Here is a 15,266-nt window from a genome sequence, read left to right on the forward strand (position 1 = left end):
TGTAGACAAGAATAGGGTATTTCTAACAGAGACCAAGAAATCTGCATGTAATTACCCAGAGTTCCACATACTAAATTCTAATGCTTCTTTCACAGATTTTCTTTGTATGCTATGATGACTCCAGTGGGCTTCTTACATGTTTGTCTATAAGGAATGATATCATTAAGCTAACATAAGAGGAAACCAATTTTTTTGTTTTTCTTTTTTTTAACAAATTAAATTCACTTCAACAGAAATCTAAATCTCTGATCCTTTCTTTGTTACTGTTTGGAAGTTGGGTCTCACTATGCAGTCTTGGTTGGCCAGGAGCTCACTGCTAGACCAGGCAAGTCTCACCTCTAACTCACAGAGATCTACCTATTTTAGTCACCCAAGTATTAGGATAAAAGGTGTGTTCCACCATTCACTGCTGTGTTTAATTTATTAACAAATCCCTCACAATGATAAATGCGTTCTTATTTAGATGTCACCTCGGGGTCTGATAATATGGACAGATGTCTTAAGAATATCATGTTTTAAGTGTACTTGGGTGTATTGCTGGCTTTTTGGTTTGAATAACTTCAATGGCTGCAATTTTGTTCAAAATTATCAGCTTTCTAGATAGTGATTATGAGAACTGAACCACTACAATCCGATGTAGTATCAGTATCTGAGCATTTTCATTAGAACACTTACCAGACAAACACCACTTCTTTCATTCACCTCCTTCCTCACTGTTATGAACCACAGTTCAGTTTCAACTAGAAAACATGTGTAATACTTAAACAAGAAGTATAAATCCATTGTAGAATTTGTTCATTTTGGACACACTTTCAGTGTGTTTTGAAAAAAAAAAACACCTCCCTTATGATTCTTTGAAAAAGCAGGTGTGTTTTTAGGCCTTTAATTCCTATTGAGGTTCTAAGAGTCCATAAAATAGTATCTAAATTCTCATGAGAAAATAAGTGAGCAATTAAATAGTTTCACCAAGGAATTGATTAATCACAAATGGAGTGATGAAACAAATGATTGTCTTGGCAATTCCTCAAAGGTACTTTGGTTTCCAAATTGTGGACTATGCAGAAAGCTTAATTGTATTTATTAGGCCCCTGATTTAAATAACTCTAACAGTTTTTCTAATAGCACTCAAAATATTTTGTGAAAAAAGTAGTGGAATGAATTGAAATACCGTATCTATTTATAGAAAATACATTAGTAAATATAATTGCAAGAAATCAGTATTAACTTTCACAGTTTCCCTTACTACGCTACTGCTGTATTAAGACTTCAAAAGTTCAGAGTCTTAACATTAATCATTGGAGTTCTGGTAAACTATCAATCAAGTTCTAGTAAACAATGACTATTCTTATCAGAGTCACAAGTTCAAGTTTTTAATTTTTCTTTTGGATGTCTTCTAAGTATATAGGTAAAATTGCTTCTCACTGTGATAAAAACTTTTGTTTAATCTATACAACACACCCAATCTTTTTTGGTTTCTTAAACAAAGTCTAACTCTTATTCTAACATTTTATAGATAATAGGATTAATGTGTTTATATTTTTAATTGTGAGCCTAGCTTTAAAAATGAAGCCATTTCTCCAGCAAAGAGGTTAAGACCATGATGGGGACACCCTTTGAAACAGTTTACCTGAGTTCACCAACTCTAGCTGGAGAAGGAAGAAACTAGCATCATACCAAACTAGACCTTCTGAGTGTGGGTAACAGTTGTATACCTAGAGAAGACTGCAGAGCTACTGACAGTAACACCAGGATTTTTCCCTACTACTTGTACTGGCTTTTGGGGAACCCATTCTCTTTGGATGGATACCTTGTTCGGCCTACATTTAGTAGGGAGGGCTTTGGACCTCCCCTAAAGCAATGTGTATTACCCTCTCTGAGGAATGGATGAGGATTTGGGAGGGGTATGTGGAGTGAATAAAAGGAGAGGAGGGAATGGGAACTGGGATTGGTATGTAAAATGAAAAAAGATAATTTATTTTCTTTTTAAAAATAAAATAATTATTTAAGAAATGTTTTACTTGAACAAGTAAACATGATGTGGATATCAATATAAATCATCCTGGACTATAGAAGTGAAACATGAATCAAGTCTGCCTGAAAGAAAGTTGTAAGAGAGGCAAAGGAATATTTTATTAAGGTCAACTACATACGCAAAGAACTAACAGAGGCTGGAAATGCACTTACAAGTCAAGTATATGCTTTGCTCTCACTAGATTCAAGATAATAGTAGGAAAAAGTCTGTGATAGGTCATAAATGCAGATCTTGATGAGACAGGTCAATGATTTTAAAGCCCAATACAGAGAAACACAAAGGCCAAAAAAAAAAAAAAAACCCACAAAGGACTATAAACAAAAATGGACCCAAAACTTTTTGAGTTATGATAGGCAAATAATATTTCTTGAATTCTTGTAAATAAATGTTAAAATGAATATCAAAGAGAATAGAAAACACCAAAAGGCCTAATGTATATATGACATATGCTAGTGTATAAAGTCCAGATACTTGTGTATAAGTTTGTTATTCATTGTAAAATATCAGGAAGTCATTTTTAAATGGATCATATATTCCTTAAATTATGCTGTAATAAAGATTTACAATATTTAAAAATAGTGCTTGTATTTTGTTATAACTCATATTGGCTTAAAATGCTACAAATTAAAGAACAATCATAAATACAACCATTATAAACCCTCATTCCTACAAACAGAGATTCAAAAGATATGTGAATGCTAAGAGTTATTAATTAACATCCTTGTGTAATAGTTATTTTTCTATGCTCCATATTCAACTAATATATTTGTCACTACATGGAACTTCAATATAGATCCTTAAGCTTTGTGAAATAAAAATTCCAGGAGAGAATTCTTTTTAGAAACTAACACTTTTCTGAGAGCTTCTTTCACATCCTTATTCCTCAGACTGTAGATTAGGGGATTCAGCATGGGAATGACCACAGTATAGAAAACTGTAGTTACTTTATCAACATCTACACTATTGCCAGAGCTTGGCTGACAATAAATAAAGAGGATTGTTCCATGGAAGACAATGATGACCGTGAGGTGCGAGGCACAGGTAGAAAAGGCTTTGCGTCTCCCCTCTGCAGAACGCATCTTCAGGATGGTGACAAGAATTAACAAATAGGAGATGAAGATAATTACAATGGTGAGAATCTCATTGAAGTTGACAATGACGAACAGGAATAACTCATTCTTAGTAACATCGGAGCAAGCAAGACTTAAGAGAGGAGGCAGATCACAGAAGAAGTGGTTGACCACATTTGACCTAAACGATGGGATGTCAAGGGCTAAGCAGAGGTGAATCAGAGAACAAACTGACGCATAGAGGTAGCAGCCAGACACCAGTCCAATGCGGAGCCTTGGGGACATGATGACCATGTACAGTAGTGGATTACAAATGGCCACGAAGCGGTCATAGGCCATCACAGCCAACAGAAAGACCTCAGTGACAGCAAAAGCACAAAATAAATAAAATTGCACCATGCATTCCAGGTAAGAAATAACTTTTTCGCTGTTAATGATGTTAGTGAACACCTTTGGCACAATGATGGAGGAGTAGCAGAAATCCACAAAGGACAGGTGGCTGAGGAAGAAGTACATAGGCGTGTGAAGTTGAGCGCTGACTTGAATCAGAACAGTCATGCCCAAGTTGGCTATGACTGTCACTCCGTAAATGAGAATAAACACCAGAAACAGAAAGAATGTCAGCTCGGGCACATCAGAAAAGCCAAGGAGAATGAACTCTGCAACCGAGGTGCAGTTTTCCTCATCCATGACTGCCATATGCCAGTTTAGGAAAAACCCTGTGCTACTTATGGGAAGAGAAAGAGAGAGAGAGAGAGAGAGAGAGAGAGAGAGAGAGAGAGAGAGAGAGAGAGAGACAGAACAGAGAGAGATTTATGTTAACTGCAGAAAAAAATAGAGCATTAATGTCAAGTATATATGTTTAGAGTACAATCAAAACAGAGTAATTAACATTTCAAAATATTGGCTAGTTCAGATTCATACGAAAACACTTTTTAGTAAACCTCTTTCATACCTGTCATTATAAGCAATGGATGACCATCTAAATTAGAAATAAACTGATATCTGAGGATGGCCGTACAATTTTTGCCTAAAATGCATTTAGTGCCATAATATGACATGTCGTGGGACTTATCTAATCACAAAAAAAAACTTTATTAAACATCTGACTTTACTGGTTGTGGCCTATTTTAGCTATGTTATATACACATTTATACTACTGTCACTCATTCTAAGAGTATGAAATTTGAAGCAAAATTACCTAAAATTATACTTGTTGACACTATAAAATTTCATCTGAAAAATAATCCCTTGGAAAATCCTGAAATTTTAATAATATTAAAAATTAATAGTAAAAATTTAAAAAGTAAATAATAAATTAAAAATTTATTTTCAATTTGAACGACTTGGTTTGCTAGACTCAAACTCTATAATGACTCATATAAGATAAACTTTTTTGAGAAAATGAGTAAGAAGACTTACTAAAAATATTATTATGAAAAACAAAATCTAAATTATTCTGAAGATTGTAATCTCAGTGTTCTATAATGTAAAATCATATTAAAATTTTCAAAAATCAATTTACTAATTTTTTTAGGTTATAAATACAAAAAGACTGTCAAAAGGAAAAATAGTTAAATTATAGTTCATCATTACATAAACACTGAAAAATTAGCATGTATTTTACAAATTATATCTTACACATGTATAACTGTAAAAAAATTATAGCATGCAAGGACATAAATGTAGGTATATACATGTACATATACATAATGTCATATATACATATGCTATATAATTATGACACATATATGTACTGAAATATAATTATGTAAATTAACAAAGAAGTCAATGACAACCTCTCCAGATATCTTAAGTAAGTTTTAGGGTAAAGAGTCTGATTTAAAAGAGTGTAAACCTATGATAGTCAAAACACAATACATTGTTGAGGTTATTTTATTCTCTGACTTTCTGAAAAAAAAATGGGAACTATGCATACTTTTTCAGTAATACAAGGAAAACTGAGGAAAATTCAAACAAAAACAAAAAGACTTGCATTTTCTTCTGTCTTGAACTAAGTTTAGTGAAATAGAAACCAAATAAGGTCATGTTGCCTTGATTTTTTTGTCAATTGGGAGAGAGGGGAAGAGAGTGAAGCCTGGCTTGGATACATACCTTTAACCCCAGCACTTGGGAGACAGGGACAGGTGAATCTTATGAGTACAGACCAGTCTGATCTACAGAACAGTTGGGGCTACACCAAAACCCTTGTCTTAAAAAAAAAAAAAATTAAAATAATAAAGGAAGGAAGGAAGGAAAGAAAGAAGAAAGGAAGAAATGTTAAATTGAGCAAGGAAAAGCCCATCAGGCCTCAATCCACACAATGAACTAACTCTAGACAGCTGACTAAAACTGAAGCCGGAAAGGTGGTATTTTATTATTATTAATTATTATTATTATTATTATTATTATTATTTGGCTTTTACAATACAGGGTTTCTCTGTAGCTTTGGAGCCTAACCTAAAACTAGCTCTTGTAGTAGCCTAACCTAAAACTAGCTGGCCTCGAACTCACAATCATCTGCCTGCCTCTGCCTCCTGAGTGCTGGGTTTAGAGATGGGTGCTACGCTGCTTGACCTGGAAAACTTTTCTTGATAAGATTGAAAAATCTTAGAAATCAGGTTTGTGATGTTTTCTGCTGATAACATGAAGTTATTTTATTATAAATTCAAACTAAATTGATCACAAAATATTTATCTGTTTCCAAGCAAACAAAGTTCACAAGACCTAACTGCATGACTAGTTTAGAGAGACAGTTCAGCACCTTGATTTGCATTGCCTATGGCTTAAAGAAGCTCATCCTTTGCCCGAAGTTATAGATTTTATGAAGTAAGTTGGTTAAAAAAGGAGAGAGAGAGAGAGAGAGAGAGAGAGAGAGAAACACACACACACAGAGAGAGAGAGAAAGAGACAGAGACATAAAGAAAAACAGACTCGCTGAACATAGCGGACAATGAGGACTGCTGAGAACTCAAGAATAATGGCAATGGGTTTTTGATCCTACTGCACGTACTGGCTTTGTGGGAGCCTGGGCAGTTTATATGCTCACCTTACTAGACATGGAGGGAGGTGGGAGGTCCTTGGACTTCCCACAGGACAGGGAACCCTGATTGCTCTTTGGGCTGAAGAGGGAGGGGAACTTGATTGGGGGAGGGGGAGGGAAATGGGAGGTGGTAGCGGGGAGGAGGCAGAAATCTTAATAAATAAATAAATAAATAAATAAATAAATAAATAAATAAATACAGAGAGGAAAATAGAGAGCAAAGGCAAAAGGCTTTCTTACATTCTGTAGTCTGAAACTTTTCGTGCTCAAAACGTTTGCTATCAGTAGAATCGATTCTCATTTGTCATCAACTGCCTCTCCATAAAAACCAAGTTTCTTTCCCCTGTCTATTGTAAAGTTGAAGCATTCTCATGTGCAACTTGCATTAGAACACAAGAAAGGAAGACACATCTTAAAATGAAAATATCAATAAGATGTATCCATTTCCAAATTCAGGTAACTAGAGCCTTCTGCTTTTGAACAAACCTGAGATATTTCTCACTAGCAGGGGAGATTTTAAACATTTCTCATAAGCAGAGCATTTATTCTGTAAATTAAACTCCAGGGAAAAGGATCCATTATGTAAAGCAAAGACTAACTTCTGTGCCAAAACAGAGGTAATAAAGCTGAACTAAAGATGTATGTCCTGGAAGACTAAAAATTATTCTCTGTAGAACCACTCAGGTTTAGGGAGCTGTAGCACAGCAAAGGCAATAAAGTTAGAATAAGATAAAGTGTATGTAAAAAGAAAACATTGTTTGAACTGAATTTTACCATTATAAAGATTAAATAACATTCCTTAACTGGAGATATTTTCAAATAAAGTGTTAAAATATTAATGAGTTGTACTTGTGTCTAAGTCTATTAATCCTACTAATAAGCCCCTTACTTGTTTCCTAGATAAAAAATTTCCTGGAAATTTCTGCAAATCTCATGAACAAAACACTGAAGTTTTACATAGAAAGAAAATATTTAATTTTAATAACAACCCAAGGGACCTAAATATTTATCTTTAAACAGTAAGCCTATCCAATGGATATTATTACTGGCAGTATTATCAAATCTATGTTTCCATATAAAGGATTTGCAATGTAATTTCAGAAGCCACAGAAATTCTTATAAAGACACTTGACAGAGACACTCTCTTGAACGCACCCACAGTTAGGTGTGGTTTATTCATTGTCTGAACAATAAATAAATTCCAACTCTACTTCATACTGATCATTAGACAATTCTTTTCTGCAGGTAAGTAAAGACTCCCAGCATTATCTGAGAGAAGATCACTGCAAAGGTATCTTAGGCAGCTACAGAGAGCAGTGTGACTCTGACTTCTGCCTCACTGCTGTGGCTAAGAATCAAAGCTCAGTGTTCTCACTATAAAACAAACTTGAATTGTATGCAGAACAGCTGGATTGCTCTGACTTGATAATTAAATAATGTATGTGTGCAATCAAAACATCATAATTCCCCCAAATATGTGTAACTATCATGGGTATATCAAACCAAAAATAAAATGTCTGTCACAAATCTTAAAATATACAAAGTGATCAGTCCTGGAAACATACAAGCTGCATTAAATTAAATGGGCTCAGTATGTAATGTGTGTGTGTGGTGTGTGTGTGTGCGTGTGTGAACTATAATTCACATTTCATGAGTATTTCTCATAAAGTTCTCCTTTATCATATTGTTAGGAAATATTTTAACACACAGCTGGGACCACATGCTGTTGAATAGAAGTGGATAATAATAATACACACTCAGATTCTTCTAAAATTTGTATAAATACTATTTCATTTAAACTTCATCATAGTCAACCAAAATATAGTGTAGTCTTTGTACTAACTAGACTTACAAAGGAAAAACAGTGAGAAATCATTGAGAAAATCAAAATAATTTGCTAGAAATGGCAATATTTTGGCTTCTGGAATCTCCATCTGCTTGACTCTATGGACAAAGGTATAAACTCAAAAAGATGTCAGACTGTGTTATGACTTGTGGATGGAAAGCTGTATGTCATCAGATGCGACCATGCACATCTTCTGCTCTACCTGGGTGTTCTGGCTTTAAAATGTCAATTTAAGCCTCGATGCTGTACTGTTAAATGGATGTAATGCCTTTCAAGATGTCCATGTGCAAAACGTCATGTCAAGCCAAGTAATTTTTAAAGCAAATGCATTCCAAAAACACATCTTAATGAGATTTTGGGATATCTACCAAGATGTTATATGGTGAATTATATCCAGGTATAAATGCTGATGGTGATAACAAGGGATTTTTTTTAAAGTATCAGCATTGTTGTCAGGAATGTTTTAAACTTTAAACTCAATAAATAATTATGTGGATGCTAGCATTTATATTGGAAATGTTCATTTGATGATTACCTCAAATATCTAATTAAAATTTATAAGAGAGGCCGGGCGGTGGTGGCGCACGCCTTTAATCCCAGCACTCGGGAGGCAGAGGCAGGCGGATCTCTGTGAGTTCGAGACCAGCCTGGTCTACAAGAGCTAGTTCCAGGACAGGCTCCAAAACCACAGAGAAACCCTGTCTCGAAAAACCAAAAAAAAAAAAAAAAAAAAAAAAAAAAAAAAAAAAAAAAAAAAATTTATAAGAGAACAGGAAATAGTAGCAGTAATTTGAATTGTGAATACAAAAAGCATGAAAATTTTAGATGAAACTTGAATGGAACAATAATTACTGGCATCTTTGTATTTCTTAAGTTTCAAAAATTCAGAAATATGTATATAATGCCTTTTAAAAGCATATATCATACATAAAATTGAAGGGCTTTATCAAATTATGTCATTTTATTATCTTATTAATAGGGTGAATGAGTTTTAAATCATTAAAAACCATTAGCATCCCATGAAAGGAGTATCATGGTGTCTGCACAGGAGCCTCACTTAAAGTTGTCAAAAGTATCATTGAAAGTCAATAGGTTGCATTTCCTTCTTTTAAAATTTCTTTAATTCCCTAAATATCTGGTTGATATAAGACTATCATCTCATATTAGTCAGGATAAGGTGATTTTATAACATGGAATTGTACTAAAAATTTCTTCATAGTTTTCTGGCCAATTATATGCTTTGAATACATTATATTAAGCTAACCCACAAAAATAAATATAAACATATCTAATATGAAACATTGCAGTTAAGTCTTTTATGCCTCCCTTCTGTCTTCTCTCAGGTTCTAAATTATACTTTGCATTTTGTTATTTAAGCAGGATAATTTGCCTCATGAAGTCTCATTGAAAAGATGAGGTATATTAATTAATGGTATTCTAGAGAAAGGAGAAGCTTTATCATATAATTTTCCTGTGTAGACTTTCTTTCTCTGTATCATATATTACTTAAGCGTCTCATCATGTATGTTTTATGACTGTAAACCAACAAAGGATAAACTTAGAGCAATGTTAGAGAAATAACTTTATGCTGTATGCCCAGACATAAGGAGAACAATACACTCTTGTTGGGGTGCAAACAGGTAAATGTCTTTCCTGCATTCTACACTTGAAGCCACTAAGACGTTGACTGAATTTCATTTTGTTTGCTGAGGATATTTTCAATTCATTGGGCTGAAGTAGTGGGTGGAAAGTTCTACCAAGAGCATTCCCCAGGGGTTTTCCACAATATCAAGAAAAAATAATTTAACAACAGTTTTAAAAACAGCATTTATTATAGCACTATTCACAATAGAATAAACGTGGAAGTAGCATAGGTGTCCAGGAACTGAGGAAGGGATAAAAATGACAATCTATATGCAGTGGAATTCATGTAATAGTCCATTTGTAGGAAATCCATGTAATCATATTAAGAATATTATATCAATTTCAAAAAGATAAACAGTGTATGTTTTCCGTCATATGTGTTTAGAAGCATTTATTTAGGTGTTTGTACAAACCTTCAGAAGTAAATGAATGAAAATGAATTTAATGGTAAATAAAATCAAATTGAAGACACCAACCTGGTTTCCCTAAACTCCAGTCCATTGCTTTAATAACATCATAGATACAAGGAGAAAGTCTTCTATCCACAACTGAAGGTACTTTACAAATTGGAATAAATGCTAAGGCACAATATAAGACTGTTAACAGTATAGACAGAACTGAAAATTAATGTGGCTGAGAAACATGAAAATTTGGGAAACGAAAGACATTGCATCATTATGAGAGGCTATGGGCCATATATTGACTATGCATGACTATAGATAGACAATATCTGGATAAAGATACTGTCTTCAAGTTCAAAGCCACCAATGAAGTATCATGCTCCAGTGGATAGTCTCAAACCCATGATCACATTGATGGCCCTGAGTGAACTTTGAGAGTCACAAAGGACAAGATAAAAATCATGGACATGGGAAAGAGATATGTAGCAAGAAGGGAGTATAAGGGCCAAAGAGCTTGCAGCAAATGGGTTGATAGTAATGAGAAAGCAATATATGTGTGTGTGTGTGTGTGTGTGTGTGTGTGTGTGTGTGTGATGTTTCTGTATATGCAATCAACAAAGAACAACTTTAATGAAATGGAAGCTATATGTGTATATAAGAATAGAGTAAGAACTGAGGTGACTTCAATTATTTCACCAGCAGCAGTGTTAGCATGAGCACAGAATTAGATATAAAACAAGTAGAGACATTCTACTAAATTTCTCTACAATGATAGTATTTAATAGACATAATGAAAATGAGATGGAAGCATTTATTTTCTAGGAATTCAAGGTTTCTTATGCATGTTTTATGCCCTGTAAACAGACTATTGAGCTGACTCAGCAGTTACAATGCCTTTCTTATCTTTTAGATGTCCTGAGAGCCATAATGAGGACACACATCATGTGTCTCAGAAGACTAAGATTATTTTGTTCTCTGTGGACACTACACTCATATGCACAGACCACATACAGAGTCACACACATCATTAAAATTGAAAAAAAATTACTTGAATTATTCAATATTACAAATTTTTTTTTCTTTATAAAACTGCATATTTTCCATTAGCTGCAAATTTTCCAATAGTCTAAAAGCAATTGTGGTATTTTTAAATGTTTGCTTGTAATTTAAGAGTCACAAAATGGAAAAAGAAAACCACAAAACAAAAGAATCACTCTGAAATGCCTTGTATCTGCAGTTTGTAGCAAAACCTTGTTTCATCTATTAATCTCTCTGCCAATATCTACCAGAGAATTCTGCACACTGACAATACAGTGTTCATTAGGAATATATCTTAGAGTTTACAACTTTTCTGAGAGCACCTTTCACGTCCTTGTTTCGCAGGCTGTAGATCAAGGGATTCAGCATAGGAATCACTACAGTGTAGAACACTGTGGCCACTTTATTGGCATCCCCACTGTTTTCTGAAGTGGATGGACAATAGATGGAAAGAATTGTTCCATGGAAGATGGTGATGGCTGTGATATGGGAGGCACAGGTAGAGAAGGCTTTGCGCCTCCCCTCTGCAGAGCGCATTCTTAGGATGGTGATGAGAATAAACAAGTAGGAGGTGAAGATAATCACAATACTAAAGCTCTCATTGAAGGTGGCTACAACAAACAGCAGCACCTTATTAACAGTGACATCAGAGCAAGCCAGACTTAAGAGGGGAGGCAGATCACAGAAGAAGTGGTCGATGACATTTGAACTAAATGCCGGGATCTCAAGTGCTAAGCACAAGTGAATCAGAGAACACACTGATGCACAGAGGTAGCAGCCAGACACCAGTACCATGCGGAGCTTTGGGGACATGATGACCATGTAGAGTAGTGGATTACAAATGGCCACAAAGCGGTCATAGGCCATCACAGCCAGCAAGAAGACTTCGGTGACTACACACGTGCAAAACAGATAGAACTGGACCATACATGCTTGGAACGATATGGCTTTGTCCTTATTGAAGATGTTAGCCAGCATTTTAGGCACAATGATGGAGGAGTAGCAGAAATCCACAAAGGACAGATGGCTGAGGAAGAAGTACATGGGGGTGTGCAGTTGAGAGCTGACCTGAATCAAAGCAGTCATGCCCAGGTTGGCCAAGACAGTGACACCATAAATGAGAAGAAACACCAGAGAGAGGACAGCACTCAACTCAGGGACATCTGAAAATCCCTGGAGAATGAATTGTGCCACAGAGGTGCAGTTTCCCTCAACCATGTGTTACATTTAAAAGTGGTTGGAGAAAAGAACTATATAATTCTTTATGTGTGCTTTAAAATGTAGTTTAACCTCTCTCCTAGAAACAGATTCTGGATGGGGGGTTGTAGTAAATATCTGTAAAGATATAAGAAAATGTTTATCTGTATTTAGTCTTGACTAAGGCCTTGATAATCGAAGTCCTTAAAGTCAAGAGTTTAATTCAGCAATCAAAGCATAATTAGAATCTGTGCATTATACTTAATTATCTTATTAACTTTTTTGAAATTGTAATTATGACCTTAAATTAAAAAGAAATATTAATTATTACTTGTTAGTTCACGCATTTTTCTCTAAAATTTAGTTTCCATTCACCCAGAATTCTCATCAGCTAATCTTCTGGACACAAGGACCCTGGAAAATGAGGTCTACATTTGGAGCTAGCCTCCACTATCTCCAGAAAAATTTAAATAACTGATGTTATGAGTTATTGGCTTTCCTAAGCTGTTTTAAAATAAAAGAACAGGCTTAGTTTCTAAGTTATCAGTTGTCTTTGTGAACTAATTACCCTGATTTCGTTAATTTTAGGATTTATTTCAAGCCGTAGTTCATGGAATAAATATTCTTGTGTGCCAACTTCCTTTTCATATTCATGACTCTTCAGCTGTTTAATTAAATACCTTTTAAAAACAAATATGTTGCATCAAATATTTTGAGAAAACTAATTAAAGATGTAGAGCATGTCCGTAAGACAATTGGTAGCTGATAAATGTAAGTTATTTGAGCTATTATAATTTATAAATCAAGATGAAAATAGAGGGTCATTAGAAAAAATTGTTATATATGAAAAAGAATATCACTTAATTTGATAAACTAGTTTAATTAAATTGCACAGAGTAGGAGAGAATGGAAAAAAGTTAAAAACTTAATGGATATAGAACAAACACTGTACACATAAACTATATGTTTTGGTTTTGCCATTGAACATAAATAATTTTATTCATATTATGATTCAGTAAAGGATTTATAACATGATCAGATTCTAAAGAAAACTTGCAGGCTATAGCTGTGTAGGAAGTTGGGATTATTTAAGAACTTGAAGTTCAAATATGTAGAAAGTCCCTTCATGTGCACTTGCCCTGATCCTGATAGAAACATCCTTGAGGTACCAATAAGACATTTGTGGAGGAAAGAATATAGAGAACACCAGAAACAAGCTTTTCTCAATTTATCATCTGATTTATAAAACATGAAGATATATTCATTAACATGTCTAATTTTGAACACACGCCATTGTTCTGCTTTGACGGGGATTCATTCCTCAAGGAAACATAATTTTAAAAATGCTTTACCATTAAAAGGGCTAATGATGAAAGGGTATCTTTCTGATTTCCTAAAAGCACTGCTTCTTTACTTGTAAGGAATGTGACATAAGAGGATATCTATCAGTGCCCAAGGCCAGTTTCTGCTGTCACAGCAGGAAGGGAGTCTGGTAACGCCTAATGGAAAAGGCTACTGATTTCCCCATTTACTTTAGATTTCACTAGATACATTACACAAAGGATGATCTAGACAAAACTGTCCCTCGGCCTAGAGCTGGAAAAAAATGCATAAGAGTGACATATCAAACATCTTTCCTAAAACTGAAATAAATCATCTCTTCTACTTCAGACATGGTTCTTATGTCTCCGCTCCTGCATGAACCGTGCTGAGGGTTATTTTACTGCTACTCCCAGTGTTTGATTGACTGGGAGAAAAGCACTATACAGCATCTGCCATATGGAATGGGTAAGGTTCTCATGAGTGAGAAATAAATTAAATGACAAAGAAACAAGAAGCCACTTTCATCCATTTTTTACATTGTTTCCCTCTCAGACCAGCAGCTGTCCTACGTCTTTCAGCAGAGCAAACAGCATTCTCTGTGGTTTTATCTCTTACCAAGAATGGAGTATATCCTCCTACTTGCATTTTCATAGCATGGTATGTACTAATGCATGCTCTAGAATCAAGGTATAAAACTCAATGTATCAAAAAGTTTAGAGTTTTGTAGTCCTCCTTTAACTCCAGTACGTTGGAGGCAGAGACCACCAAAACTCTGCAAGTTTCAGACCAGCTTGGTACATAAAGGGAGTTCCTTGTCAACCGGGACTGTTACACAAAGAATCTCTGACTCAGACAAAACAACAACAACAAAACAAAAAAATCAAAACGTAAAGAGTAAAACAGAAAACCCATTTTTATATGTTATAATGGTAAAATTATACAGTGAGGAAGATAATTAACCTTTTAAATCTCATACACTATTATTTTAGTGTATTCCACCACGGAATATTGTATTTATATAGATTCAGCCAACCAACCTGTCAAGCATACTTTACATGCCACCTTCTGCTCCTGGTGATATTCTGCTACTACAGAAAATGCTACACTTTTTATATGTGTGTATTTCCAAGGCCTATGATTTTAAGCTTCTGAAAACAAGCACCAATCTCTGTGGAATATCATTGTGACAGCAAGAAAATCAGTCACTCTTGAGATTCAATTATTAATATAATAAGATATAAAATGGGGAAATTAATCAGTGTGGACCAGTGTATCATAAGTTAGCATAATTTAATTCAAGTTTCTTTTTTTTTGGGGGGGGGCAGTGGTTTAGAGACAGGGTTTCTCTGTAGCTTTTGAAGCCTGTCCTGTAGCCAGGTAGACCAGACTGGCTGCAGATGTGTAGAGATTTGCCTGCCTTTTCCTCCTAAGTGCTGAGATTAAAGGTGTGCACCAAGTTTCTTGATAAACAATGAAGGCTACTCCTGAGCATTACCTCTGTGTAATATGTGAATAGGTGACATAAGACATGTTTGCCATGTTTGACCAGTCCACTACACATACAATAAAGGGTGACAAGTCATCACAGAGTTTCCCCAAAGAGCAGAGAGATGTGATGAATACTGCTGAGTCCTTCTTACATAATAAACTTATATAAACTATTGTCATAATC

The 15,266-nt window shown here is 34.8% G+C and overlaps 2 protein-coding genes across 2 annotated transcripts; both read right to left on the reverse strand.

Moving 5' to 3' along the window:
• Positions 1 to 2,829: 2,829 nt before the first annotated feature.
• LOC121466404 (olfactory receptor 5L1-like) lies at positions 2,830 to 3,792 on the reverse strand. The gene has a single exon (XM_041680099.1). The coding sequence runs from the start codon at positions 3,790 to 3,792 to the stop codon at positions 2,830 to 2,832; it is 963 nt and encodes a 320-aa protein (XP_041536033.1).
• A 7,564-nt stretch (positions 3,793 to 11,356) lies between these two features.
• Positions 11,357 to 12,292, reverse strand: LOC121466574 (olfactory receptor 5L1-like). Its single transcript, XM_041680356.1, has one exon. The coding sequence runs from the start codon at positions 12,290 to 12,292 to the stop codon at positions 11,357 to 11,359; it is 936 nt and encodes a 311-aa protein (XP_041536290.1).
• Between the last annotated feature and the right edge of the window lie 2,974 nt (positions 12,293 to 15,266).

The sequence above is a fragment of the Microtus oregoni genome, unplaced genomic scaffold (genome assembly GCF_018167655.1).
Source record: "Microtus oregoni isolate MIOR12 unplaced genomic scaffold, Mior012 000033F_ref0000390, whole genome shotgun sequence".
In the NCBI taxonomy this organism is placed as follows: domain Eukaryota; kingdom Metazoa; phylum Chordata; class Mammalia; order Rodentia; family Cricetidae; genus Microtus; species Microtus oregoni.

What these genes read in the sequence shown, in the direction of transcription:
- LOC121466574 (XM_041680356.1), bottom strand. Translation starts at nt 12,292, where the DNA reads ATGGTTGAGGGAAACTGCACCTCTGTGGCACAATTCATTCTCCAGGGA.
- LOC121466404 (XM_041680099.1), bottom strand. Translation starts at nt 3,792, where the DNA reads ATGGATGAGGAAAACTGCACCTCGGTTGCAGAGTTCATTCTCCTTGGC.